This window comes from Mustela nivalis, assembly GCF_964662115.1.
Source record: "Mustela nivalis genome assembly, chromosome: 17".
NCBI lineage: Eukaryota > Metazoa > Chordata > Mammalia > Carnivora > Mustelidae > Mustela > Mustela nivalis.
In genome coordinates this window covers 4,605,929-4,631,089 of record NC_139036.1, presented here as the reverse complement: position 1 = coordinate 4,631,089, position 25,161 = coordinate 4,605,929, and the positions used below count along the sequence as shown (strand labels likewise).

Here is a 25,161-nt window from a genome sequence, read left to right as displayed (position 1 = left end):
GGCTGGGACCCCTGCAGTCTCGAGCCGGAAAGACCTGAACACACGGCAAGCTCACCCCTATCGCTCTGCGGCCGGAGAGAGCAAAGCAAGCGAATGCTAGCCTGGGCTCACCCCCGAGCGAGTCAGTGGGCGCCCAGGCCCCTCTCCCTTCCCAGGCTCCTCCTGCAGGAGGACACCTGACAGCCCTCCACGAGCCGCAACTCCTGCGGTAACTCTGACGCGGCTTGGCTCTAAGGGGACAAACAGCAGTGCCAACCAGCAGAGAAAAGGAGAACAAGAAACTCAACGGGGCCATTTCCCCACGTGGACCAAAATGAGAATTCTCAAGTGAATGCCAGATGCAGCCCGGGGAGCAAAACCCGCCAGGCTCACACCCAGCACCCATCTCCTGAGGCAAGGAGTGGGACGGGAAAGGCCAGAGGGAGAAGAAGGCTGACCCTCCAGGCACGAGAAACTGTCTGGTGAGGTCCCTTCCCGCGACGGCCAAGCTGTGCCATGGGGAAGGGGTTCCAGAGGAGCAACGCTGCCACACTCCCCATGTGGGCTGCAGGGGACAGCAAGAGAGCCACAGGGAAATGTCCTGGTGGACGACATGGGACTGAGTGGAGGGAGAACATGCAGGGAGGGAGAGACAGATCTGGGAATCATCTATACAGGAAGGTTCCAGAAATGTCACAGTCTTACCACCAAAATCTACCTCAAGAGTCTGAAAAGTAGCAGATCTGGCCACGCACAGGGCCTGTGGTCTGTGTGACACGGCAGATGACGTGGAGAGCGGGACAGAGCTGTCAGCGGGACGGGAAGCCTCAGTGCCGGAGCAGAGCACAGAGACGAGATCCCGCCCGGCAGCAAGGGCCAGTGCAGCTGAGTGCAGCCTGGACAGGACGCAAGAAGGTCAGAGCAAGCGTGGGGAGCGCTGGCAGAGCCCCTCCCGGCCTGCCAGCCTGGGGAGATGGGAGCAGCAGATGCTCAGACAAGCTCCAGCCCGTGCTGCAGACGGAAATGCACGCTCCTGGAAGGGCAGATCTCTCACACACACATGCACACACGTCTCCCTCTACCCTCCCGCTGTACACAGGGCATCCAAGAGTGAGCAGGAGGACAGAGTCCCTGGGGGGCGGTGAGGCTCCATTACCACCGGCGCCCACCTTGACCTAACAGAAGACTCTGGACGGCAGGAAGAAGCCCGGTCTCCCAGGATGTCAAGCCAAATGGGATTCTGGGGCCTGACAGCAATGCACAACCCCCACACCCAGACCCCCGGCAGTGTCACCGCTACAGTGCTGACCCTGGACCAGGAGCACTGCCAGGCCCGCTAGCTACCCCCCACCTCCGCCCCGACCCTGCCCGGGGCCCGTGACCACGAGCTGCCTCCGTGCTGCGTGGCTGAAGCAGCAACGAGGGCAGGGAGCCGGCTCGGACCGGAGCCTGAGCGCTCACTCGGAGGCTGTAAGTCGGTTAGAGCAGAGTCAGCCCCATGCGTTAGTGAAACGAGTGTGTTAGTGGGTCCTGCACCGCACACCGGGATGGAGAGAGAAGCAGAAAGAGCACAGCAAACAAATTCAGTTACCCATGAACAACGTGGGAAATATGACCTTTTCTTGCCTAATAAAAAAAAGGAAAAAACATTAAACAGTAATACAAGTCCTATTTTAACAGCCTGCCCTAAAATTGGTCTACGCCCCCCTACACACAGCCCCACCAAGACCTCACTGGCTTACAAAATCAGGATAAGGGACACTTAAGAGGCTGAATAAAAATGACAGCGAAAATAGAGGGGGTCTGAGAGAAGTCCAGTGACCACACCACACGTGGGGCTCAGATGACGAGCACGAGGGGCTGTCGGTGGTTGGAGGACACAGAGCAACGCCAAGAAGGAGGTCCAGAACCTGGCAAAAGCCAGCACAGACTAGAGGAAACCCTGTTTGCAGGAAGTCCTCAAACCACCAGAACATCCAGAGTGTTTTCAGGCCACACGTACGGACACCTAACAAGGGGCAGCATCTGGTGGGCAAGGTAAGGCCTCAAGGCATCACAGGACCTGGGGGTGCGCACCTCCCCCAAGGAGCACCCCACCCCAAGTCTCTAGGACAGCTGGGGAGAACACAGGGACCTGCAGACACACTCCTCGGGAGCAGGAGGCAGGGCAGGGAAGTTCCAACTGGAGGCTTTTGAAAATGGAGTTTTCTCTCATGCTACAACTTCAAGCTACACGCTTGGACACTTGGAAATGGTGTTTTGACTTCTACCTGCGAGACTCCATAACGGAGGTGGGGGCTGGGACGCTCCCCCGCTTCCTGTCGCGGCTGGTGCACGCCGTCATGACTATCTAGTCAGCAGGCCACCGGGGAGAAAGGCCAGAGTTCAAAGCCAGGCCAGAAGGAAGCCAGAATCAAAGCAAAGCGACAAGGATCCACAGACACGCGAAGCCACCAGCCAGCCTTGGACACGTGGCAACCAGACACGTGGCTCACGAAGGTCAATGCTGCAATGTGGACATACGATCCACTCCACTGTGACCTGAACCCGTGAGAAGAGGCCAGCCCAGAAAAGTGTATTTAATCCTTAACCAACACAGTACAGTTGAAAACTTGTACTACTTCAAGCAAAACTAGATGTATCATCTGCAACTGTTTCTCTCAGGAAGCCCGTCTCTAGGCCCGGTTCAGGAAATAAAGCCTGCGCGTGCATCTAGCATGTTCCTCAGGGGACAGGCACTCCGGGACAGAAGCCAAAGCTCCTGGTTCCGGGCGATTCTGTGCCCTCCACAGCCCCCTGAAACAGGGTCCATCTCTGGGCCTGCCGCGCCCAGGTGCCCCACGCTGGGGCCACGTGGAAGCCAGGAGTAGGGACCTGCCTGGAGAGCGGTCCCTCCCCGGAGAGTGGTCCCTCCCCGCCGTGACTGCTCTGAGGACTGCGAAAGAGGCATCAGCCCAGCCCCCCCCTCCCCCGTTTCTGGTTCCTGCCCATTCTAACGTCACAGGGCACCTGAGGCAAGAAACAGGGTTCCAGAAACAGACCTGTAACTGCCCCACTGGAGGTGAGTTAGACGTCACAAAAAGTACAAGCTGGACAAAATAATTAGGTACTGTTTTCAATGCTCATCTGCCCCTCAACTTTCCCTGTGTTATTCGGGAGAAATGGCAACTTGAATGTGAAATATCTATTTATTCCACTTGCCATTACGATATAAACATGGGGACTCCTCAAGGTTTCCTGAAACTCCTAAACCTGAGGAAAATCAGTTTTATGTTGACTCCTTGAGGAAACCCAGCAGTCAGAATGAAGCTCTGACTTACTTATAGCCAGTTCAGAACATGCTCCTTAATGAAGCATGTGCCCTTCAGGGTAGAAGTCCCTGAAGGGAGAGAGGGAAACCAGAACACCGCACTCCACAAGGGCGGACATAAGCTTTTCAGAGCGGCCTGTGTGCCGGGTCAAGTCTTCCAGAAATGGGCCACGGTTACAGAGGAAAGCAGAAAATATAAGAAACTGAAACCTCTCTAGACTCATTTCTGTCCTGCATGCAGAGAACAGGACCAGACGGGCTCTACCACTCGAAACAGGGACCGGGCAAGGGAGCTTGGTGCCTAGATGCTGTTCCAAGAACAGACACCTCGTGGAACCTGGTTGGCAGAGCCAAACCACGGGGTCCTGACCGCTCGTTAGCTACAGGACAGCTTTCAATCAAGTATAACCACGCAGTGTCTTTTTTGGACTTGAGGGAGAACGCTGCACGGACAGGAAGATACTGGCCTGTAAGTCATGATGGGGGCTGGGTTGCAGAGTCGGATTCAAAGTCTAATCCCATAAATTTTTAAAAAGCGTATAGCAGATGCGTAAAAATATGATTTTACCTGCCTGAGAGAGTACATGTAAGGATGTAGTAGTGTGAAAACAGAAAACATCTACTCTTCACTTCTACATAGCGGCACCAACTGAAATTCTTTTTGCATTAAGGACATACCAGTGCTTCAATCTTATGCCATTTTTTTTTTACACTCTCAACTCCCCAGAAAAACATCTTCATATCATACAAAACTTGTGTCCCCTAAACTGTATCTGATCCAGTGGTTTCATATTTTTCCAAAATCTTCAGATAGCAGGTGTCTTGCAAAGTCTACACACACATGGTCATGGTGTTTTCTACCCTTACAAATACTGGCCAGGCAAGTCCACCAGCCTTCAAGCGCCTTGAGAACAAGAACTATTACCACATCGTCTTTAATTCCCAGAGCCTAGCACAGCTACCTTGCAAGAGTGTTTCCCAAGACAGAAGCATGAGAGTTCTCGGGGCAACCGACTCCACGGGGACCAGAAGATGACAACAGATTTATGTCCCCTAAGACCTCAATGATACCGCTTCAGGTAGGCTTATCAAACTGAGTTTACCTTTTCAAAGTAAAATAAGCTCACTTAATAAAGTGCGACTTTACTAACTCAAAAAAAAAAAAGAAAGAAAGAAAGAAAGAAAAAGAAAAATCATTTAAAATGTCCAAAATTGGGGCGCCTGGGTGGCTCAGTGCGTTAAAGCCTCTGCCTTCAGCTCAGGTCATGATCCCAGGGTCCTGGGATTGAGCCCCACATCGGGCTCTCTGCTCAGCAGGGAACCTGCTTCCTCCTCTCTCTCTCTCTGCCTGCCTCTCTGCCTACTTGTGACCTCCATCTGTCAAATAAAATCTTAAAAGTAAATAAATAAAAAATAAAAAATAAATATAATGTCCAGGATTTACTTACCCTTTGTCAAAGAAAGACGTATGTCCTGATCGAGAGAACTTCGTGCCGTTACTATTCATGACCCCACAGTTAACATTCCCTGAAATATAGGATTTCCGCGATGCTTGGTCCTTTGCAAAATTCCTGCAAGCTGCTAATTTGGATTCTAAAGCCTACAGAAAGAAGGAGGAATGATTTGGTTGTCAAAACAGTAGCTGTACATAAAAATCTGCATTTCAAATCATTTCTATTTCAAGATTAAAATTACAGTCTCTCTGTTGATCACAGTAGCCGTTCAAGCCACAATCCATCACCTCTCTGATTGGAAAGGGGGGATTTTATGCTGACGGCCAACTAACGACCTCAGAACAATGCACTTACTCCTCTCAGTATTACAGACGAACACGGATATAAGCCTGACCTTACAACTAAGCAAAATGTGGCACAAGTAAACAGATCCCAGGTCTCTTGACCCTTTCTGAGTTGGGGACTATTAGAAAGCCCCTAATATCCTTATTCACGACATTCATTCATTCAAATACTTGCTGAGCGTGATCACAGAGCAGACCCAACCTGTGTCCGAGGCCTCAGTGGGACAGATGCACAAGGGCAAGTCCTGGGTCTGGCACTGGGGAAAAGAGTGAGAGTGGTCTAGAAATGAAAACTTAGAAGATGTCACACCAAGTAACAGACAAAGTCAGGGCTGTGAATGGGGAATTCAAGGACAGAATTCTGAATAACATCAACCCGGGAAGGGTGCGGCAGATGAAGACCCAATCAGATGACAGAGGAATGGGCAGAAAGGCAGGAGGCAGACGTGACACAGCATCGGAGAGGCAAAGGAAAGAAAGCATTAAAAAACAAAAAAAGCCAGTGTTGAATGTTCCAAGCAAAAGTAGGGCAGAACAGCGTCCACTGGGTTCGACGGTGCTGAGCTCATCGATGAGCGATTCTGGGGGAGGGAGCAGGAATCAGAGTCCGGACCAGGATGTCTGGGGAGGAGGCACATCGTCACCCATGCTAACAATAAACGGAGGCCTCTTTCAAAAAGCTTGGCTGTGAAGGGAAGAGAGAACGAGGGTGACAGCTAAAGACATGTAGGGTAAAAAAAAAAAATTGCTGCTTTTTACTTTTGCTTTTTAAGATTAAAAAATTAGTCAGTTTGTAATACACAGATATTACATGTGACACGTGGCAATCCATGAAGATTACACACAGATACTGAAACACGGTAAGAGGCTAAAAGCACGGGAGACACTGATGAGAGGGCGGGGAGGGAAGGGTTCCAAGGCACAGAGGGACAAAGTCAGCCATGGGCAGGAATATGGTCCTTGAAGCACCGCGGTAACGAGGAAGAATGGCTATAAACAGTTACTAACAGGAGAGTAATAATGGAAGTCAAAGAGAATAGACAGGTGGAGAACAGATGGCCTTGATTTCTCAGTGCAAGAGGATGCAGGGCAGGGGCTGGAGCCTCCAGCTCGAGGCAGCAGACAGAGGAGGACAGAGAAGCAGGGAGTTTGGAAACTCCGAAGAACGCGCGGGGCTGGCGGGGAACCACATGCCCGAGGTCCCAGCGGCCTCTCGGAAGGTGGACCATCAGCCAGACGGACCAACCGCACGGGGACTCCCAAGGTCACCTTTCTGCACCATTTCTGAACAAATTATGTAACATCATAAGCAAAACAAACAAGGACCAGAGAAAGCTGCTACGGACATGAAGCCTGGGAACGGGCAGAAGTAATCCAGGCAGAGAACTGGGGCAGCACCCCTCGGGGCACCGGCAGAGAGGGTACCGGTAAGAAGCTACAGACACGAGACGTAGCTGAGAAAGGACAGGCTTCTTCTACCCCCAAGAAAAAGAAGGTAAGTAACAACGCCAGGAGAAGGAAAAAACATACAAGTCAGCTCTGATACAAAAATGAAAACACGTGGTATGGTTCTGAGTAAATGATTAAAAAAATCCCTGAAACATTTGTTGAGTGACAGAGATAAACGACCCAGGAGCCCAGGCTCTCTGTGATTCTGCAGCCTACAACCCACACACGCACAGAGTACCGTAGAAGCTGCTCAATGATTTTCTGTTACTTTTCAGAACCAACTAATGGAGGGTTCATGACAGGACAGAGAGAAAGACACATGCAGCAAGGAGCTGAGATACGGTCTAATAAACTCAGAAACAAGGTTTAAGCATGCCATTTAAAGTTTCAATATTACCAAAAGAACAAAGAGTTAAAAAGTGGGAGATGGGAGTTAAATTCTTCATCTTACTGCTTGAAGCTGGTAAGATACCAAAAAATAAGCATATTATTTTGATCTCTGGAGTCAAATACCACAACTCTTACAGCAAATGGGATTTTTAAAAATGGTTATGCTAGAAGGGAAAATTACTCTATGGACTTTGTGCAGGTTGCTTTCTATAGCAAATTTGAAACACAGATTCAGAATTAATGTGATGGTCAGAAAATAATTTTATAAGCCAGAAAAGGCCTCCCGTTTCTTCATTATGTGAAGTAAAATCCAATTTCTGCTTTTGTCAGAAAATGTCTCTCACAAACAAGTAAGTGGAGGAGCAGTAGACAGCGGGCAGCTTCAGGGGAAAATTACTGAAGAGAGAGGTAAAAGTTGCCCAGGGAAACAGGAAAGGGAGCCCACGCACGAGACGCTAACTTCACAGTGGCATGAATCCCCAGTTATCTAACTGCTTCCTGCAATCCAGATTCAGGGAAGGCGAACGCCAATGGCCAGACTGACCCAGACAGCGGGTCTCCTCTGCGGCCAAAAAGAGCATGAGTCGTCAGTGATAGAGGAAGCCATCTGCGGGGTCACCAACGAGCAGGAAGAAATGAAAGCAAGAATAGCTTTCACTCATTCACCCAGAGTCCCACTGCTGATGGTGTCAAAGAGCAGGCATTCTACCAAGCAAAAACTGAATAAGCAGAAAAACAAGTGGAAGACTTCAAAAGCTCATTTGGAAGCCAAGGTCAGAGCCAAGGAGATAGCACAGAAGCTGAAGCGGCCAAGAGCGAGGAGACAGGCGTGACTAAGAGCACAAAGTCCTGTCCGAGGGCCAGTGCTAAAGTCCTCCGGGGACAGAGCTCAAGGGGAGGCCACACGGAGGGCGACCTGCAGCAAGAACAGGACCTGAGAGTGGGATAAAACACACAGCAGGCCAGAGACCAGTTACCTTAGGAAAAGACGGAGGAGTCATGAGGCAGAAAGAGCCAAGGGGAAACCAAAGAAAGCCCCGGGGATCTCCAGAGCGAAGCGCACGGGGCCTCCCGCAGGCGCCCCAGCATGTTTATCTGCCGCCGTCTCCGCGGATCCCTGCACGCTCCTGCCTCTCTGAATCATCACAGCTTTCCCCACACCAAGGAACCCTTTTTCTCCTTCTCTCGCCCCAAATTCAGAATTCAAAACCAGGGCAGTACCTCAGGCTAAAGGGCTGAATACTCACCCCGACTTTCCGCAAGAGGTCCCCCACTATGTTGAGCGCGGAGATCCGAGCAGAAGGAGTGAGCGGACTGGCACCAAAACCGTTTGGTATAGCTAGAGGGAAAGGAAAGGGGGAAGAGTCTACTTGCAGGCATCTTTCCCTTTTGTGGCCGGGTGTCCCTGAGCAGGATACACTCAGGGACAGGTCAAGACGGTGTTCCAAACTGGGGACACGAGCTATAAAACGGAGACACCATAAACTGTCTCCTTCAACTGATGGCTATTGAGACGATCTCCAATTTTACATCACGAATAATGCTAAAAGGGCACATATCATTAAAACATCTAGACAGGTATTTCCAGAGAAGAGATTCCTAAAAATGGATAGAACTGCTGGATCAGAGGATATGGGCCTTTCATCCACCTGAAGAGATCCTGCCAAAATGCTGGTAAGGTCATGCCAATGTCAGTGATCTGTACAGCATGCCCTCAGTAATATTAGATGTGATCTTTTTTTTCTTTGGTCAATCTGACAATCATTTTGTTTTCTCTTTTGTTTCCTTAATAACTAGACATTTGAATCTCTTCTTCAGGAAGTCATGTTTATGATTTACGATTTGATACTGGGTTGTCTTTCCTTCAATCGATGGGCAAGGGCGCTGAACACCACAGATGGCCCCCCTTTCTCTCCTCGATCTTGAATTTCTCAGCGTGGTATTAACCTTTCATACTTTCTGTTCTACAGGCGGGGGAAGTTTTGGCTTCTTCACCTCAATATTATAAAATGTTGCTCCTATCTCCTCCTAATGTTTTCCTAGTTTTTTTTTTTTTTACATTTAGATCCTTTTAATTCAACAAATACCTAATTCTTTTTTCACCCAAAAGGATAACCAATTGTACTAATACCATGTCATGAACACTCTTCTCAGCTGAAATGACACTTCACCTACATGAATTCCCAATATACTTTAGTTCCATTAAACTATTAGTCTGTCCCACCGGAAATAGGCTGCATTCATTGCTACAATGTTAAAACAGCCTGTGGTATCCTAAAGGAGAAAGCTTCTTGTTATTAAACTAATCCAAACTCTCCTTGGCACATTTATTCTTCAGCATAACTTTAAAACTTGCCAACTTAAAAAACCCTGTGTTGACTTTTATTAGAAATTTAAATTGCTAAAAACAAATAAATAAAAATTTAAAAAATAAAATAAAAAAGAATTTAAATTGCTGATTGATTTGCGAACAATGGCTACTGCAAGAGGCTTCCCGTTCAGAATTGGGGTTATCCAAGGTGATAGTCACATCTTTTTGAACGCCCCTCAGCAAAGGTTTTCAGTCACGCACATTTTTTCAATTTACTTTTGAGGTACTGTACACAATGGGTAAGGGCTCTTGAGCTAAACTTTAAGAGGCAAATCCATCCCTGCCAGTTATAGACTGTGGGAGCCTTAGTAAGTGGTCCATACTTCAAAGAGGGCTGGTAACAACACTTATGAAGTCGTTGTGAAGTTTAAATTAGTTAATACACTTGTTAAATGCCTAGCACACCACCGTTAAGTACTCAAGCTCTCATGCAGCTGTTACTCTCTCATCCACTTTCCAGAGTCTCATCAGCTCGTGGTCGCTTTGCTGCTGTGGCTGTTCGCTGTCCTTGGCCTCCAGAGTATCATCACCCTGAAGGTAGCACCTTTGCCCAATTTACCAGGAGCCTCTCGGCATCCAGAATAACGTGCAGCATCCGACCGGCGCTCGACAGGATAGAAAGCTGCCGCCGTACTTTTCTCAGCAGGGACTTCCAGATCTCTTCTTCCCTTATTCTCCTCAAATTATGAAATCTGTGCTTTTATGGGGAGTTGTCTTAAATGCTTTTTGGCAACAGGCGCTGTTACCAGTAAAACACAGTTACAGGCAGACCACCGAGCTCAGACCCTTGGTCTCGCACTGACTTCTCTCATATCCTGCTTCTCGTTAGCTCTGTGCTGCCTTCTCCATCACGCAGTTGCTGGGAGCCAATGCACAGCAGCTCTAAGGTTAGTGAAAGTCCTTGCCACCAGCTAAAACTGTGTCTGCCCGGACCAAGACTCCAGTCTTAGGGCTGACGTATCTTAATCCTGTGCCACAGTGAGCAAGCTCTGCATCCCACTGACCTTACCCGGCTCAGCGCAACCAAGTCCCTGAATTAAACCTATAATGAGCTATTACAGGATGTACACGTCTCTGGGATTTAACCTCGACTGAATCTCCACACTATACTGATTCGGGCTTGACTAACGCATTTTCAGAACTTACCTGCAGAATTCTAATTAGCGCCTAAAAGCAAACCTTTGTTAAATCTCAAATGTTAGGAATTCTGAGATCCTCAAATGCCCAAGGAGCCATTCTGAACATGGACAGTGAGGGCTGCTGGTGACTGTCGTCCTCTATACCCGACCTGCTCTAGGTCCTCAGCAGCAAACAGCGCAAGGACACACAGCAACACCCAGCACTATACAGCATTGCCACACTTCTCACCGAATGTCACCTTAGGACTAGGAGAAGGCAGGGTGAGTTATCTATTCAAGGGCTACAGAGCACCGGAAATGCAGCTAGTGCAACTGAGAAACTGAATTTCCAATTTTAACTCGATTACATTAATAAAAATGTAAACAGTCGCATGTGGCTTGTGGCTACGGGAAGGGCTGGCACAGACACGGAAGGTCACTATCTGCCTGGAGACAAAACCTTCACCTATCATTCTGCAAGATAAAACCCTTTATTTAAAAAAAAGGGGGGGGGGGTGTCTAGGTGGTTCAGTGGGTTAAAGCCTCTGCCTTCAACTCAGGTCATGGTCTCAGGGTCCCGGGATCAAGCCCCACATGGGGCTCTCTGCTCAGCAGGGAGCCTGCTTCCCCCACTCCCTCTCTGCCTGCTTGTGATCTCTCTGTCAAATAAACAAAATCTCTAAAAATAAATAAATAAATGAATGAATAAAAAAGAGGGGAAAAGAGAGCTTCATTTTGGGAAGAAAAAAGTATGAAAGGAGTGGGAGTGGCTGAAACATCTATAAGCTGGAAAAATGAAATAAATCTGAATTAAGTGCTTCCGGGTTCCTCTCTAGGATTCTATGCAGTGTCTGCTAAATGGCTTTTCTGCTTATCTAGATTTTTAAAAAACACCTTTGCTGACAGCAAGAGAACATTCTTTATATACTAGTCATCAGTGACTCCAAACGTCACCTCTGAAAACGGCAGCCACGGGGGCGTGTAAGAGGACAGCCGAGTCTGCCTGGGCCAGTCTTACGAGCGTGAAGGGCAGCTTGACCTGTCTTGATAGGCTGCGTGTGAAGGCATCTAGTCCCCGAGATTGGTTCGTTCTCATGGCAGGGAGAGTCAGGGTTAACAGCAGTCAGCCTCCAGGGTAAGACAGCAGAAAGGCCACTTTCCTTCTTCTTTTTCCATTTTCCGACATGAGTGTGGATGACTGCTAGCATCAAAAGATCAACTTTGCCTGAAAACCTTCAACTTTTTAACATTGCAACTGACTGAGCCACTCATGTTACACAGAGCCACTGTCGCCCTGCTCCCCGTGTGGTTGTGGCCCCGGAAACCAACCTCTCCTTCCACCCCATAGCGCGCTACTCTACCCTGAAACCTCACATGCGCCTCGCCCCACCTCCCCAGCAAACCTTCCCAGGCTGAACAACCTCCTGCAGATTCAGAAAAAAAAGACATCACAAACCTTTTGGTGAAGGAAAACTGTTCTCCGTGCCCTTGCCAACAGGAGTGGCTGGCAAAGAAAGTGATGCCTGGACCGCAGAGTCCATCTTTTCACAATCAAGGGTCGGAGAACTGGGGGCCGACTTTCTGGTTACCTCCTGTTGTCTTTCCCGGACTGCCAGTTCTTGTCTTAAATCTGCAAAATGGGGCACAGATAACAAAACTCACCAGAGGAAGCAAATCCATCCAGCAATGTCACCTCTGAAATGCCATAAAGACGTCCTTCCTAAATTATGGTTATAATATATATAAATTAAGTGTTTCCTATGTAATACTTTTTATTTGTTGGGGTATAAAAATGATAACTTTACTGCCTAAATGATGGTTGAGAGTGCTAAGATCACATACAAATGCTCTTACCTAGGAGAACAGTTAACTATGCTCATATGTTAAAAAAAAAAAAAAAATGGGGGGCAGAGTCCAAAGAAGAACTCGCAGTGAGCCTGCATGACACAAAACTAAATACTCTTTCCACTGCATTTGTTTTTATTTTGAAATGATGTACACTTTGGGATTACAGCAAAATCAATGAAGTTCATTTTTGTAATTTTAAATGGGTTGGTATTTTTTATTATCAAAATGTACTATTTCGTTTTAGAAAGGAAGTATTCAAAACAGTTGCAATTTTTTCTTGCTTTCAAATACTGAATTTTTAAGCTAAAATTAACATTTTTCTCTTCCAGTTACACAACTGATGTACAGAACACTCATGTTAAAAAAGGATACAAACTTGCCCCATTTCTGGGTATGTATCCAAATGTCTACCATGGATAAATAAAGAAAATGCGGTACATGCATGTAATGTGAACTTATTCAGCCTCAAACAGGAAGAACATTCTGGCCCCGGCTACCACACGAATGAGCCGTGGGGATACTACACTAAGTGAAAATGAGCCAGTCACAGGAGACCAGATACTGTGTGACTCTATGTCTGCGAGGTTCCTAGAGTTGTCAGATTCACAGACACAGAAAAGGGAAGGGTGTTTCCAGGGGTTGGAGGAGAAGGGGAGAGATAGACTGCTGCACACTATTATGCCTATGATGATTATATGCTTTCCTTTAAAATTCTTCCTGAGGCACTGGGTGGCTCAGATGATTAAGCATCTGCCTTCGTCTCAGGTCATGATCTCCAGGCCCTGGGATCGAGCCCCAGGTTGGGATCCCAGCTCTGCAGGGAGACTGTTTCTCCCTTTCCCTCAGCCTCTCCCTGTGCCTGTGCTCTCTCTACCTCTCTCTCTCTCTCTCAACTGAATAAACAAAATCTTTAATAAATGAATAAAATTCTTCTTCCCTCCCTCTTTTTTTCGTATGTGGTAAAATGCAGATTATAAAGAAGAAAATGGTTTCTACGATAAGTGCACAGACACAGTGTTACTATTATGTGCCTAACACAAAATTATTTACATATAAGCGAAAAGGAAAAAGCTAAACAAACCAGTCAAGACACACACAATAGTAGCAGTTAATAAGGTTTTGGAAAACAGACCAGGGTCTCTGAATTCCAACTGAAAAGTTTTTTTTTTTATAAGTGTTTTTTGTTTGTTTGTTTGTTTTTTAATTTGGGGGCGGGGGAAGAGAACACGAGCAGAGGAAGGAGCAAAGGAGGAGAGGGAAAAGCAAACTCCACAGTAAGCAGGGAGCCCAATGTGGGGCTCAATCCCAGCACCCCAAGATCATGACCTGAGCTGAAGGCAGACACTTACTGACTAAGCCACCCAGGCGCCCCCCCCACAACCTAAAAGTTCTAAGACTCTGGACAAAACTCAAACTCTCCATGCCTCGGTTTTCTGACCTATAAAATGGGGGTAATACTACCTACCTCTTACAGTTGACGCTGTAGACATTAAGAGACTAAAAAGCACTTAGCCATAGTGCTTGATTAAAGTAGATAACGTACATAGCTTTAAAGGCGAATCCTGAAGCTAGCATAGCCCTTGGGCTTAGGGATAATAAGGTAAAGGATAAAAGTTCAGTTGTCAATTATACCTCTTGCTTCATCCTTTAACCGTTGGACAGACACCAACAAGGATTCCTTTTCGTCAAGCTCGCTCTCTAAAAATGCATTGCGTTCGATGGCCTGATTTAGCCTTTGTTCAAAGTCTTCCAGTGAAACTATTGTTGCCCTAAAATAAAATAAAATAAAATAAACTGAAGTCCACGAATTAAATAAATAGCATGCAAATAGCTAATACAAAAGGAAACTGTCAGTTTCTCTCATGGCATTTCCTGACCTAGAAAGCCTGGCCCGGTTGAACGAGAACGGATCTCAGTCCCTTCCAGACTCTGGCAGCATTTAGTATTTCTGCCACTACTCTGGGCCATTTAATATATTCTCTTAAATTCCCACCAAAATTTGTCACAGTTCCTTAAAAGGCAGGCATTTATTACACAATGTATCTCCCCACTGGATTTTAAACACAGAACAATTGAAGTTTACATGTTTTCAGGAAGAAAATTTTTCAACAATTTTAGAGAACATTAAGAATTAACTAAGAATCTGTTTAAAACATGAAGTCCCAGGTCCCTACCAACTCGTCCTTCTGCATCCCTCAGCTTACTCACAACAGATAGTGCCGGGCACCTACTACGCACCCCACCCCACTACGTGCTGCTTGCTACAAAAACATCATTCCCTGACCTCCAGCTCTAACTCAAGGCTCTGGCCAACTTTACCAAACGCTTTCAACTGTCGAAATGTCTCTCAACTCCACCTGCTCTCCTCCAACCTCCTGCCCTGGCTTAGCTCCTCAACCACCCCCAACCCCAACCCTGGACCGCTCTTAAATGGTCCTCCTCCCTCCAATGCCTCAGCATGACTCTGGAAACTCAGAATCTGATGCTACTCCCTGGCTTAACAAATTCTTCAAAGAGCCCTTCCTTGCCTCCAGAATGGAGAGAGCACACAAGGCTCTCCCGACCCTGGCCCGACCACCCTCCAGCCTCATCCTGGTCAGCCACACCGTCTCCATGTGCTGCAAAGTGAAATACACGCAGCTCCCGAGCCTTCCTGCCTCTCGGCCTTCACATCCCTCTCTCTACCTGCCTGGCCTCCTTCCTCCTTGCCGACTTGGGGGCAGCTGCAACCCCAGCAGCAAACGTGCCTGGCGCCATCCTCCACGCCCCGCAGCCACCTGCATGCGCTCCCTGCTGGAGCAGTTGTCATGAGAAACATCCTCACCTGTCACACCCAAGGCAGCCTCCCCTCTAGCACCAGGCCAGGCACTGAAGAGTCACCCACATATCAATAACCGTACAGTGAAAGGAACTCAGTTTGGATGGTTAAGAAACTACAAATTCCAACCCCAGGGGAGCCGCTCCGGCCACGCCACATGACCGTGAGGGAAGCAGCACCCACAAAAAACCCATGTGCTGGTGTGAAAGGCCAAGAGAAGGGAGAGGAGTAGGGATGGACAGACAGATGGGCAAGGAAGAAACTACAGACTTCAGGTAGCAGACGCAGGGCTGACGACAAGCGTGGGAAGACTGAGAACACAGAGGGAAAGACAGAGGAACGGAGGACACAGGCTTCAGAGGAAAACCAACAGGAACGACGGGGTGGGGGGGGCAGTGGGAGAAAGCCCTCAAAGGATCCGATCTGGGCACATGAGGATTTGCGGTGAGTGCTGACGTGATGGGGCGTGAAACTGCGAAGGGCGATGTTGTGGAAGCAAGACCCAGGGGACAGGCCAAGCACAGAGACCCAGACCTGCCTCGCAGCCGGCAGCCGGACGCCCGGCCCCACTCACCGCTTGGCACGCTCCAGGTCGTCGTTGGCCTGTTCCAGCTCTCGCACGTACTTGTGCAGCTGCTCCTTTATGGCCCGGGTCTGACTCAGGTCATCCTCCAGCACCGACACCTGCTTATAGCTCTGCGCGTACTGGTGCTCTAGCTTCTCCTGGACGTGTGGGCACAGGAAGGTGAGGGTGTCACTAACACAGCTCTCCTTAGCAAAGAAGTAACCCAAGACACGGACGTGGGGGAGACCCAAGCAACTCACCCCCCATCTGAGCTGATGGGAGAAGTAGCACTCTCCTCCTTAAAACATTTAAAACTAAAAAAAAAAAAAAAATCCAAAAACCCACATTCAAAGTATCTTAACGCATAAATCTCGAGAGTCAACAACTCTCCTGTCAGAAAGAAATCGAATAACAATGTCTGAAAAGACGTACAACCATGAGACTGCTGCCCTCAGAACCCCGCAAGCTAACTACGGCTCCAAGCTCCCTACCTTCCCCCAGACTGCGCTCCCCCCAGGCCCAGAGACAGCTCAAGCGCTGGGCAAAGGCCGGTGCTGAACAGCAGCAAACGGGGCTGATTTTTTTCCCTTGTGGAAATCCCTTTTCTAAAAGGAATTTTTTTTAACCCCAACTGAACTTCAAAACTAGAGAGACTATGAACAATAATGAAACAAACGTGTAATTCATACAAATACAATTTTAAAGTGACCTGGAATGAGGCCATCTGTCATGTTGGGCCAATTCTGAAAACGATGGGAATTACGATACTACAGCAGCAATGTAGCGAACAAACGAACAGCTACAGAGCTTCTAAGTGAACGCCTCAATGCCAAGCCACCTGTCTTTGGTCCCCGGAAAGGAAAAGTTTATTTCAAAACTTGACTTTGAGCCTTCGCTACTTTCCTGCCACGGGCCGCTCAGAGGCTCCACCGAGAAAAGAGCTCTATTTCCCGGGCTGCCGCAAGCAGCCCGCAGGACCCCAGCTACTCCCTGCGGTTACCTTCAATGCTTCGACTTCGTACTTCAGTCTTTGGTTGTCAGCTTGCAGGTCTCTGTTCCTCTGCTCGGCCTGTACTAACTGTGCCTCCAGCTCTGCTTCCAGCTCCCTGCTCCCCTCCTGGAATTCCACTAGCTCATCCCGAGCCTCCTGAAAGCTGATCAGAGACCACATGGGAACGAGGAGTCAGAGCAGGAAGCAGAGTCAGCCCAAAGATGATCACCGCCAGTTCAAGAATGCGACCTGGGCGCTGACACCACCGTAAACTACACTACACAGTAAGGACAACCTGTTCTGCAGTTCTGACTCTGTATTTGGGGGTTCAGTGAAAGTGAGTTAAAAGGCCCAAAAGAGGGCCCCTGGGGACCTCAGTTGGTTAAGTGTCTGCTTTCAGCTCAGGTCACGGTCCTGGAACCAAGCCCCACACTGGGCTCCCTGCTCAGCCAGGTGGTCTGCTGGTCCCGCTCCTTCTGCCCAGCTCCTGCTCATTCTCTTGGGTTCTCTCTCAAATAAATAAAAGCTTTTTAGAAAATTTAAAAAATTTTTTAAATGTTTTAAAGGCCCAGAGGACTTACATTTTATATACTCACAACTAGATACTTCTTATTTAAGGTATAAATAAAGCAGCACATACACTACACCACAAAGTAGTTTAATATTTAGGTAATGTTTTCCAATACAGTTGTTCTCCTTTGTAATTCTTTTTTTTTTTTTTTTAAGATTTTTCTCTATTTGAGAGAGAGAGAGAAAGAGAAAGAGTGCCCACAGTGGGGAGGGGAGGAGCAGAGAGAGGAAGGGAGAGAGTCCCAGGCGGACTCCCCCGCTGAGCACGGAGCCCAACGCGGGGCTCACTCCCATGACCCGATCAGGACCAGAGCAGAAACCAAGAGTGGGACACTTAACTGACTGAGCCGCCCAGGAGCCCCTCTATGATTTAATTTTATCCATTTGAAAGTGTTATTCTGAGAAGGGGTCCACAGGTTCCCCAGCCTATTAAGGTACCTATGGCATAAAAAAGATTAAGAACTCCTGCCGCAGTCAGAGCCTTCTAGATCCATGGGCACAATACAGGAACAGCCTTCAACAATAACAATGAACCAGTGGTAAAAAGTTTGATAACAAGCTCTGTAAACAAAAGCAGGAAAACTTGTGTGTATGTTAGAGGATGTTTTAAAAAGAAATCTAAGACAAATGTTGGTGCTCAAAGGTCATTATGTAAAGCTTTCCCAACTAATTAAAATAAGTGAGACTTTGGGGCGCCTGGGTGGCTCAGTGGGTTAAGCCGCTGCCTTCGGCTTGGGTCATGATCCCAGGGTCCTAGGATCCAGTCCCACATCGGGAACTCTGCTCAGCAGGGAGCCTGCTTCCTCCTCTCTCTCTGCCTGCCTCCCTGCCTAGTTGTGATCTCTCTGTCAAATAAATAAATAAAATCTTTGAAAAAGAAAAAAAAAATAAGTGAGACTTTATAAAATGTTCCATACCCCTGAAACTCTTCTCGCCCCCTTCCCAGCTCTGCTGGCTCCTGACACTGACAATGCTTGCCTAGAGAGAATTAGACACTGCCGTGCGTGCCCCACACAGCCCAGTGGCATCTCCAAAGACCACACAAGGCGGCGGAATCAGGGCAGACACAGCAGGCCCAGGATGGCCAAACACAGTAAGCACAAAAGGAGGTTAACAACCAAAAGAAATCACAAACGTGAAGTTTTCTTATTGTTTTAATAATTTGAGTAATAGGGGCACCTGGCTGGCTCAGTGGGTTAAAGCCTCTGCCTTCGGTTCAGGTTATGATCTCAGGGTCCTGGGATAGAGTCCTGCATCAGGCTCTCTGCTCGGCAGGGGGCCTGCTTCCTCCTCTCTCTCTCTCTGTACCTGCCTCACTGCCTACTTGTGATCTCCATCTGCCAGATAAATAAATAAAATATTTCTTAAAATAATAACAATAATTTGAGTAATAAAGATTTATGGCATTTTCATACTATTTAAATACAGCAATGCTATGACTATTTCCAGAATCCCAAAACTAAATCTGAAACTCTAAATTCAGCTTTATGCTTAAATAAATAAATAAATAAATGAAATCCATTGGCTAGAAATGGCATATTCTAAATGCCCTCCCCTATTTCCAGGATGCTTTCCAATATTACCTTTGTTTATACTTCAAGGAAAGTTCCTTCCAGTAAGCAGTTTCCTCCTTTAAACTTGAAAAATCTGGTATATCTTCACCATCCATGATCAAGAAAGCCTGTGAAATATTAAAGACAACCTTTGACATTAAACAGAGAACAGGGGCACCTGGCTCTCGGGCAGCGGAGGCAGCAGCTCTTGACCTCCGGGGCATGTCAAGCCCTGCACTGCACAGAGAGCAGAACCAGTCAATAAATGACGGCTGTTAAAAATGAAATCCTACAAAGTAAGAAAAAATTTCCAAAGAGAGAACACAGGAATCTAAAAGTCTAAAATCGGGGACATTAAATCAGCATTCTGGAGGGAAGTAAACATGACAGGTTCTGAGAGCGAATAACGACTCTAAGTCAGACACATAAATCACTTTACTGCCCCAACCTCAGGGCCCACCAGGCCCACGGACGACATCAGGACAGGAGATCCGCAGCATGGTCGGGTAGAAAGGCACATGGGACACTCCGGGTAGAGGCACCAGCTCCCAGTGAAATGGCCCCACAGGACCATCCTGTACCCCGGGCCCCAGCAGCCGTTCTTTCAGGAATCAGATGACAGAAACAAGGTCACTGTCCGAGCTGACGCTCCCCCTGCACGTCCCTCCCTGCCACACAACCGCTTCAGGAGACCTAGCAGAGCCTGCACCTGGTGATGCACTAGCAAGTCAGGGACCACATTCTCAGTAATTCACTATTATTACAGTTCTAAAAACTTAATTATCTGAAGTCCAAAGCTTCCTCCATGAGCTCACTCATCCCCAACTTTAACGCTCTCTCATCTTGGTTGCTCTCCCAAAGCATGGGGGGTGGGGGGTGGTGTGGAGTATCTGTGACGTCACATTTGGACTGACCGCCTAAAAACCCCAACTGCCACGGACACTGGGCTCACTCTACATTCATACCTGGAGCAAAATGCCTGCCCTCCCTCCTACAACCCCCTTCCCACACATCCCACTTTGTATTCCAGCAACACTGATCAAAACGGTCTGAACATGACATTCTGTTTCAGGTCTGGCTGTTTCGTCCGCCTGGAAGGGCTCTCCCTTCCTAGTGCATTTGGAAAGCTCCTATGTGTCCTTGAAAACCTAGCTGTCATCTTTTCCAGAAAGCCTTTCTTACCCTCAGACAGCACTGAAATCTGCCACGCTCTTGTTTACAGCATACCCCACACTTGCTTTCCTGGCGAGACTTAGCACATGGTAAAGCACTTGCTGAAACCTGTGTCCCCGTCAGGCTGTGTATCATTCTTATTTCGACCAAGGGCCGGGTCTGCACAATAGATGTTCAGTGACATCAGCTAAACGAAACCAAAATTAAATCCACCTAATACACACTCGGCAGCAAGAACTAACGAGCAGCTTTAAAAGTAAATTAAGAGAAACCCAGAGTTCACACAGCACAAGCTACTCATACAGGCTGAGCAAGAAGTCACAGACCAGAAACTCCCGCTTCAGGGTGAGTGTGCCAAGAGGTACGAGAGTGATGTCTCGCTGAGTGATATAAACGCGTAACTCAACACACTTAGCTGGAAGCTGACCGGCGTGTTCTGTTGCAGCCACATCTTTCCGGACCACACCACCTTCTCTGACTTTCGGCATCTTCGCCGATCTTCCAATTACTCGAAATTACCAAGCCGTCTGAGTTCTCTGAAAAGAGATGGATTCTTGGGGTGCCCGGGTGGCTCAGTGGGTTAAGCCTTAGTCTTTGGCTCAGGTCATGATCTCAGGGTCCTGGGATCAAGCCCTGCATCGGGCTCTCTGCTCAGCGGGGAGCCTGCTTCCCCCTCTCTCTCTGCCTGCCTCTCTGCCTACTTGTCATTTCTGTCTGTCAAAGAAATGAAATCTTAAAAAATAAATAAATAAATAAAAAGTTTTTTTAAAAAAAAAGGAAGAAAGAAAAGAGAGAGATGGGTTCTTGACCACGCTTTGTGCACCTCATGGCACCAGGCAGAACACCTAGCACAGAGAAGTACGAGTACTTCCGAGCATTTACTCATCTACTGCTACGTGTCAGGTGAGGTACTGGAAGAGTACCTGGCACCCCAGGCGGGCCTCCTCCAGCGCCGTCAGCCCTCCACTGGCACCCCCCTGGCTGGACCACTCCACTCTTGGGACATGAGCTCAGGACCCACAGCGCATGAAAATGGAAACCTCACGGAGGGGGAGGCCTGCCCGGACTGGACTCTCGGGTTCCGATCCTGCCATTCAATTCCTTAAGCCATCTGCTTGACCCCTCAAGGTCTCCGTTTTCTCCTCTCATGAGAGTCTGGAGCAGATGACAAGTCTCTTCAAGTCTGCACAGTGACTACTAAATATTACAGATCATTTTTACAATCCTACCCCTTCATCAGAGATCCCCATTCGCACTCCATGTCCCCGGCTGTAGGGGTGATCTCATTTATAGCCACAATTTGTAGTAAGGGGTTAGTGAGGAACAGAAGTATTTGTACTTCAAAAGAATATCCAAAACCCTGAAGGTATCACCCCGTGGTTTCAACAACTCTTGAGGACTCCTGCCTCCCATCTCGTGGAAGGAAGGGGCAGACTGCATATTAACAATCCAGATCAAGACACAATCAGTGCACGAAGTGGCACCTCAAGGTGAGGGAACAATCAGTGTGTCCCTTGAATGCTCTCTGTAAGGTCTTTCCCAAAATTGAAATCCATCTGAAATCTATGAATCCAGCCCTGAAGAACCTCGTGGGTACAGGTCCTCCACTCATCCTTCCAACACTCGCAACCACGTATCAAACACTAGCAACCATGTATCGATGAGCAGTTCATCGATGATACTCAGATGCTGATACACACTCCAATAAATTATGGCTTTGTAAAAATGTTACGAAGATCATAGGCACGCAAGAAGCAAAGTTCGGTGCTACTTACTTTCCCTCAAATAAGAAATATGTATTTTTTTTAAATGAAAGGGAAATCTCTCCAGCTGGTTCCTTGAGGGCAGAACCAGTGATTTATTACACGGAACATGGGAGAAATTCAACAAATGTTTGAAATGACTTATACCCTTCCTCTCCTTAGTCCCTCTCTACTTTCTAAAGTACTGCTTTCCTTTATGAAAACCTAAATTCCTATTTCGGGAATAGTGGAAGCAAAAAAACACTTGTGAGAAGTTTATTTCTGCCTCACGGGGCACCACCACATACTCCATCAGGCCTGTAAGACCCACCACTGCCTGCTAGACATGGCCAGTCTGACGCACACCAGGCCACATCCACAGCCTCGTACAAGCTCCAAACAGGCTCCGCTCCAAAGAACGGGGCTAGAGGGGACTCGCTGGGCAGAGCCTGGGAGCCACAGCCACACACTTGCTATCTAAAATAATCACTGTCCAGCCCTTCGGTCTCTAATAGAAATGGACAACCAAGAAGCACCAGACAAATGAGAAGACCCAGGAACACAAGAAAATCCTAGGAGCTACTGAACTGAGCGGAAACAGGTAATCCAGACAATGAGAGAATTTTTTCTCCTGCAAGAACTCAGGAGGATGACCTCCCACACACTTCCTGAGACAGTTACAGAAGGCAGAGAAAACCACGCCCAGGCAGCACCGGGTGCAAGGAACAGCGGCTCCGACTCAGGACGGGGAGGAAGAGAAGGCCCCAGATGAAGCCCGGCCCCCGCTCAGCTACATGGGTGGCTCCGGGGGAAACAAGGAGTCCCGTGTCACGGGCAGCCTGGGAAGCAGGATCCATGTGAGCTTGTGATGAAAGCACAAGGGGGACACCTGGCTGGCTCAGTCAGGAGGCTGTGTGATTGTCGATCTCAGGGTGTTGAGTTCAAGCCCCTGTTAGGGATAGAGATTACTTAAAAATGAAATCTTAATTTGCTGATTATATATAACTTTGTAGCTTACAGTCACCTGGCAGCCATCTTGGTCCCACAGGGATGTCGCTGTCATGCTTTGCACCTTGTCTAGGTGACATGTATGCCTTTCTGGAATTGGGTGACTGGTGCCTCTTCGGTATTTCAACATTTTCTTCACAGGTAGGATACTTTTGAAGTTTTCAGGACTCTTCCTGTTAGTAGGCAGCAACTGCTTGTGGGGGGTCGTGTGGTCCATGGCCCAGAGTCCTTACGGAAGTTCATAATGACTATCAGATGCCGTCCTTGCACCTAATATTTATTTGAATGGATTTAACATGGAGCCAATCCTTCTACAAACAAACTATCTGTAGCAGGACTGCCTCCAGCTTATCATTCACATGCCCAATGTGAAACTTTGCTGGGTGAGGCCACTCTAAGTTGTGTTCCCCACGGAATCTATCTGTTTACACTTCTGGTTGTCCTATAAAGTATCCATTTATTCCTGATTTTTGTTGCTTAAATGGGGCCACATTCTTAACACAATCATCAACATTGCCATCGGCATTCCCTGATGACTTGGGTTATAAACAGAGTTTCCTGCGAAGCTTTTTCAATATCTAACTCCATTTCTTGTGTCCTGCCTATCCAACTCCTTAGTTCGGTGCCAAGTAACAGCAGCAAAACCACTGTGTTTTTATTTCACACGTGCATCTCCTATTTTCTTGCTGAATCTTATGTAAACCGAATGTTGTCGCCAATTTCTCCAATTAACAGGCTACTTTTACAACCTGTTTATTGGTCCCATAAACAGTATAATTTACAACTGAAACCTTTTACTAAAATGACCATCTTTTCCAGAAGAAACCAATTAAAGACATTCAGCCTAGAAACAAGGGGTAGAAGCAACACAGCATAGCAGTGGAGAGCCCAGACCCTGGAGCCAGACTCCTCTATTCACTAGCTGGATGACCTTGGGCAGGTTACTCAACCACTCTGTGCCCCCCTCTTCCTCACCTGCCCAATGGGGATAATAATTAAAATAGGGCTGTTATGAAGATTAGGGAAAAGATTAGGGAATAAGTATTTGTAAAGTACTTAGTACAGAGCCTGGCACATAGTGTATGCAGCATAAATTCTATTAAATTGTGAAAAAAAAAATAGTTCAGCAGTGAATCTCTTAAATAGGACTGCACATAGTCCTGTGATACCACCATTCCTGAAAACACTTTTTAAAACCTCTTTCGGAACAGCCCTGAAGAACAAAATTAAAAACGGGAAAAAAAAAAAAAGTTATTTCTTTGTGGTCACACCTCATTCTTACTGCTTCCTGACTGCTTTATCCCACTTTATCACTCTGATTTTATTCATCAGAAATATCCTTTCCACAGGTGCCTGGGTGGTTCCCTGGGTTAAAGCTCTGCCTTCCACCCAGGTCATGATCCTAGGGTCCTGGGATGGAGCCCTGCATCAGGCTCCCTGCTCAGCAAGAAGCCTGCTTTCCCCTCCCTCTGCCTGCTTGTGATCTCTCTGTGTCAAATAAATAAATAATCTTAAAATAATAATTAAAAAGGAATACCCTTTCCAAAAATCAGAATTTTTGCAAATGACCAAAATTTGCCACCGCTGAGGATATTCAAAAGACCTTCTCCAGCCTGTAAAGACAGTCTGTTCAGTTTGGTTCGGGTTACAGTGGGAGGATGTGTTCACTGCGCTATTTGAAACTATGTAACTGGAGATACTAAGGCTACAGAAAGTTAGCCAATATGGAAAAATTCACTGCTCAAAATTTTCTTTAAAAAGCTTTAATGATACATCGATAATCTTATGAGGCTGAAATAAAAGCAGATAATTATGTACTCTCCCCTGCTACCCAAACATTCCCTCCATCCTGTGTCTCATACAGATGGGAGGATGGATCTCAAAAGTAGCGGCATTATCACACTGTACGTGACCTTCAGATGGTCAGCAACTGACAAATCAACTCATTTGGGTGTAAAATAGCCTGTGCAAAATGCTACACTTACCCAGAAGCTACATTTTGTGCAATGGTAAAAAAATATATATATCCATCCCCTATGATATTGCCATCCTATTAGAAGTTGTAGTATCGACTAATGAGACTGAGAGAGTTCTTCTGGAACTCACTGTAGGTGATATGTGCCTTTGAACAAAATCTACTTCTCCCAAAGGTGACATTTACAGAATTCTTTCCTTTTCAAAGCTGATCATAAATACAATCTCCCGGGGCACCTGGGTGGCTCAGTGGGTTAAAGCCTCTGCCTTCAGCTCAGGTCACGATCCCAGGGTCTCAGGAGAGCCCCGCATCAGGCTCTCTGCTCAGCAGAGAACCTGCTTCCCCTTCTCTCTCTACCTGCCTCTCTGCCTACTTGGGGTCTCTGCCAAATAAATAAATAAAATCTTAGGAAAAAAAAATTCAGAAGAGCTATCTTCCTCCTCTCCCCTTTACTTCTCTTCAACCCATGACTTAGTGCTACACGATTTAGCAAAGCCATTACC

General features: G+C 47.4%; 1 protein-coding gene across 8 annotated transcripts in view; it reads right to left on the bottom strand.

Annotated features, from left to right (window-relative positions):
- Positions 1-25,161, bottom strand: part of NDEL1 (nudE neurodevelopment protein 1 like 1) — a 50,293-nt gene that overhangs the window by 8,676 nt on the left and 16,456 nt on the right. For 3 of the 8 annotated variants that reach the window (XM_082708198.1, XM_082708197.1, XM_082708201.1), the window contains exons 2-8: positions 18,791-18,888; positions 16,647-16,800; positions 15,656-15,804; positions 13,896-14,032; positions 11,872-12,045; positions 8,174-8,265; positions 4,738-4,889 (exon numbers count right to left, since the gene is read on the bottom strand). In XM_082708198.1, coding sequence (XP_082564324.1) covers positions 4,738-4,889; positions 8,174-8,265; positions 11,872-12,045; positions 13,896-14,032; positions 15,656-15,804; positions 16,647-16,800; positions 18,791-18,876 — 944 coding nt within the window. In that variant the 5' untranslated portion in view covers positions 18,877-18,888. Of the gene's footprint in view, positions 1-1,570; positions 1,606-4,737; positions 4,890-8,173; positions 8,266-11,871; positions 12,046-13,895; positions 14,033-15,655; positions 15,805-16,646; positions 16,801-18,790; positions 18,889-20,344; positions 20,470-25,161 lie in introns of all 8 variants that reach the window. The other 5 variants (XM_082708200.1, XM_082708199.1, XM_082708203.1 and 2 more) reach the window with 3 other exon arrangements.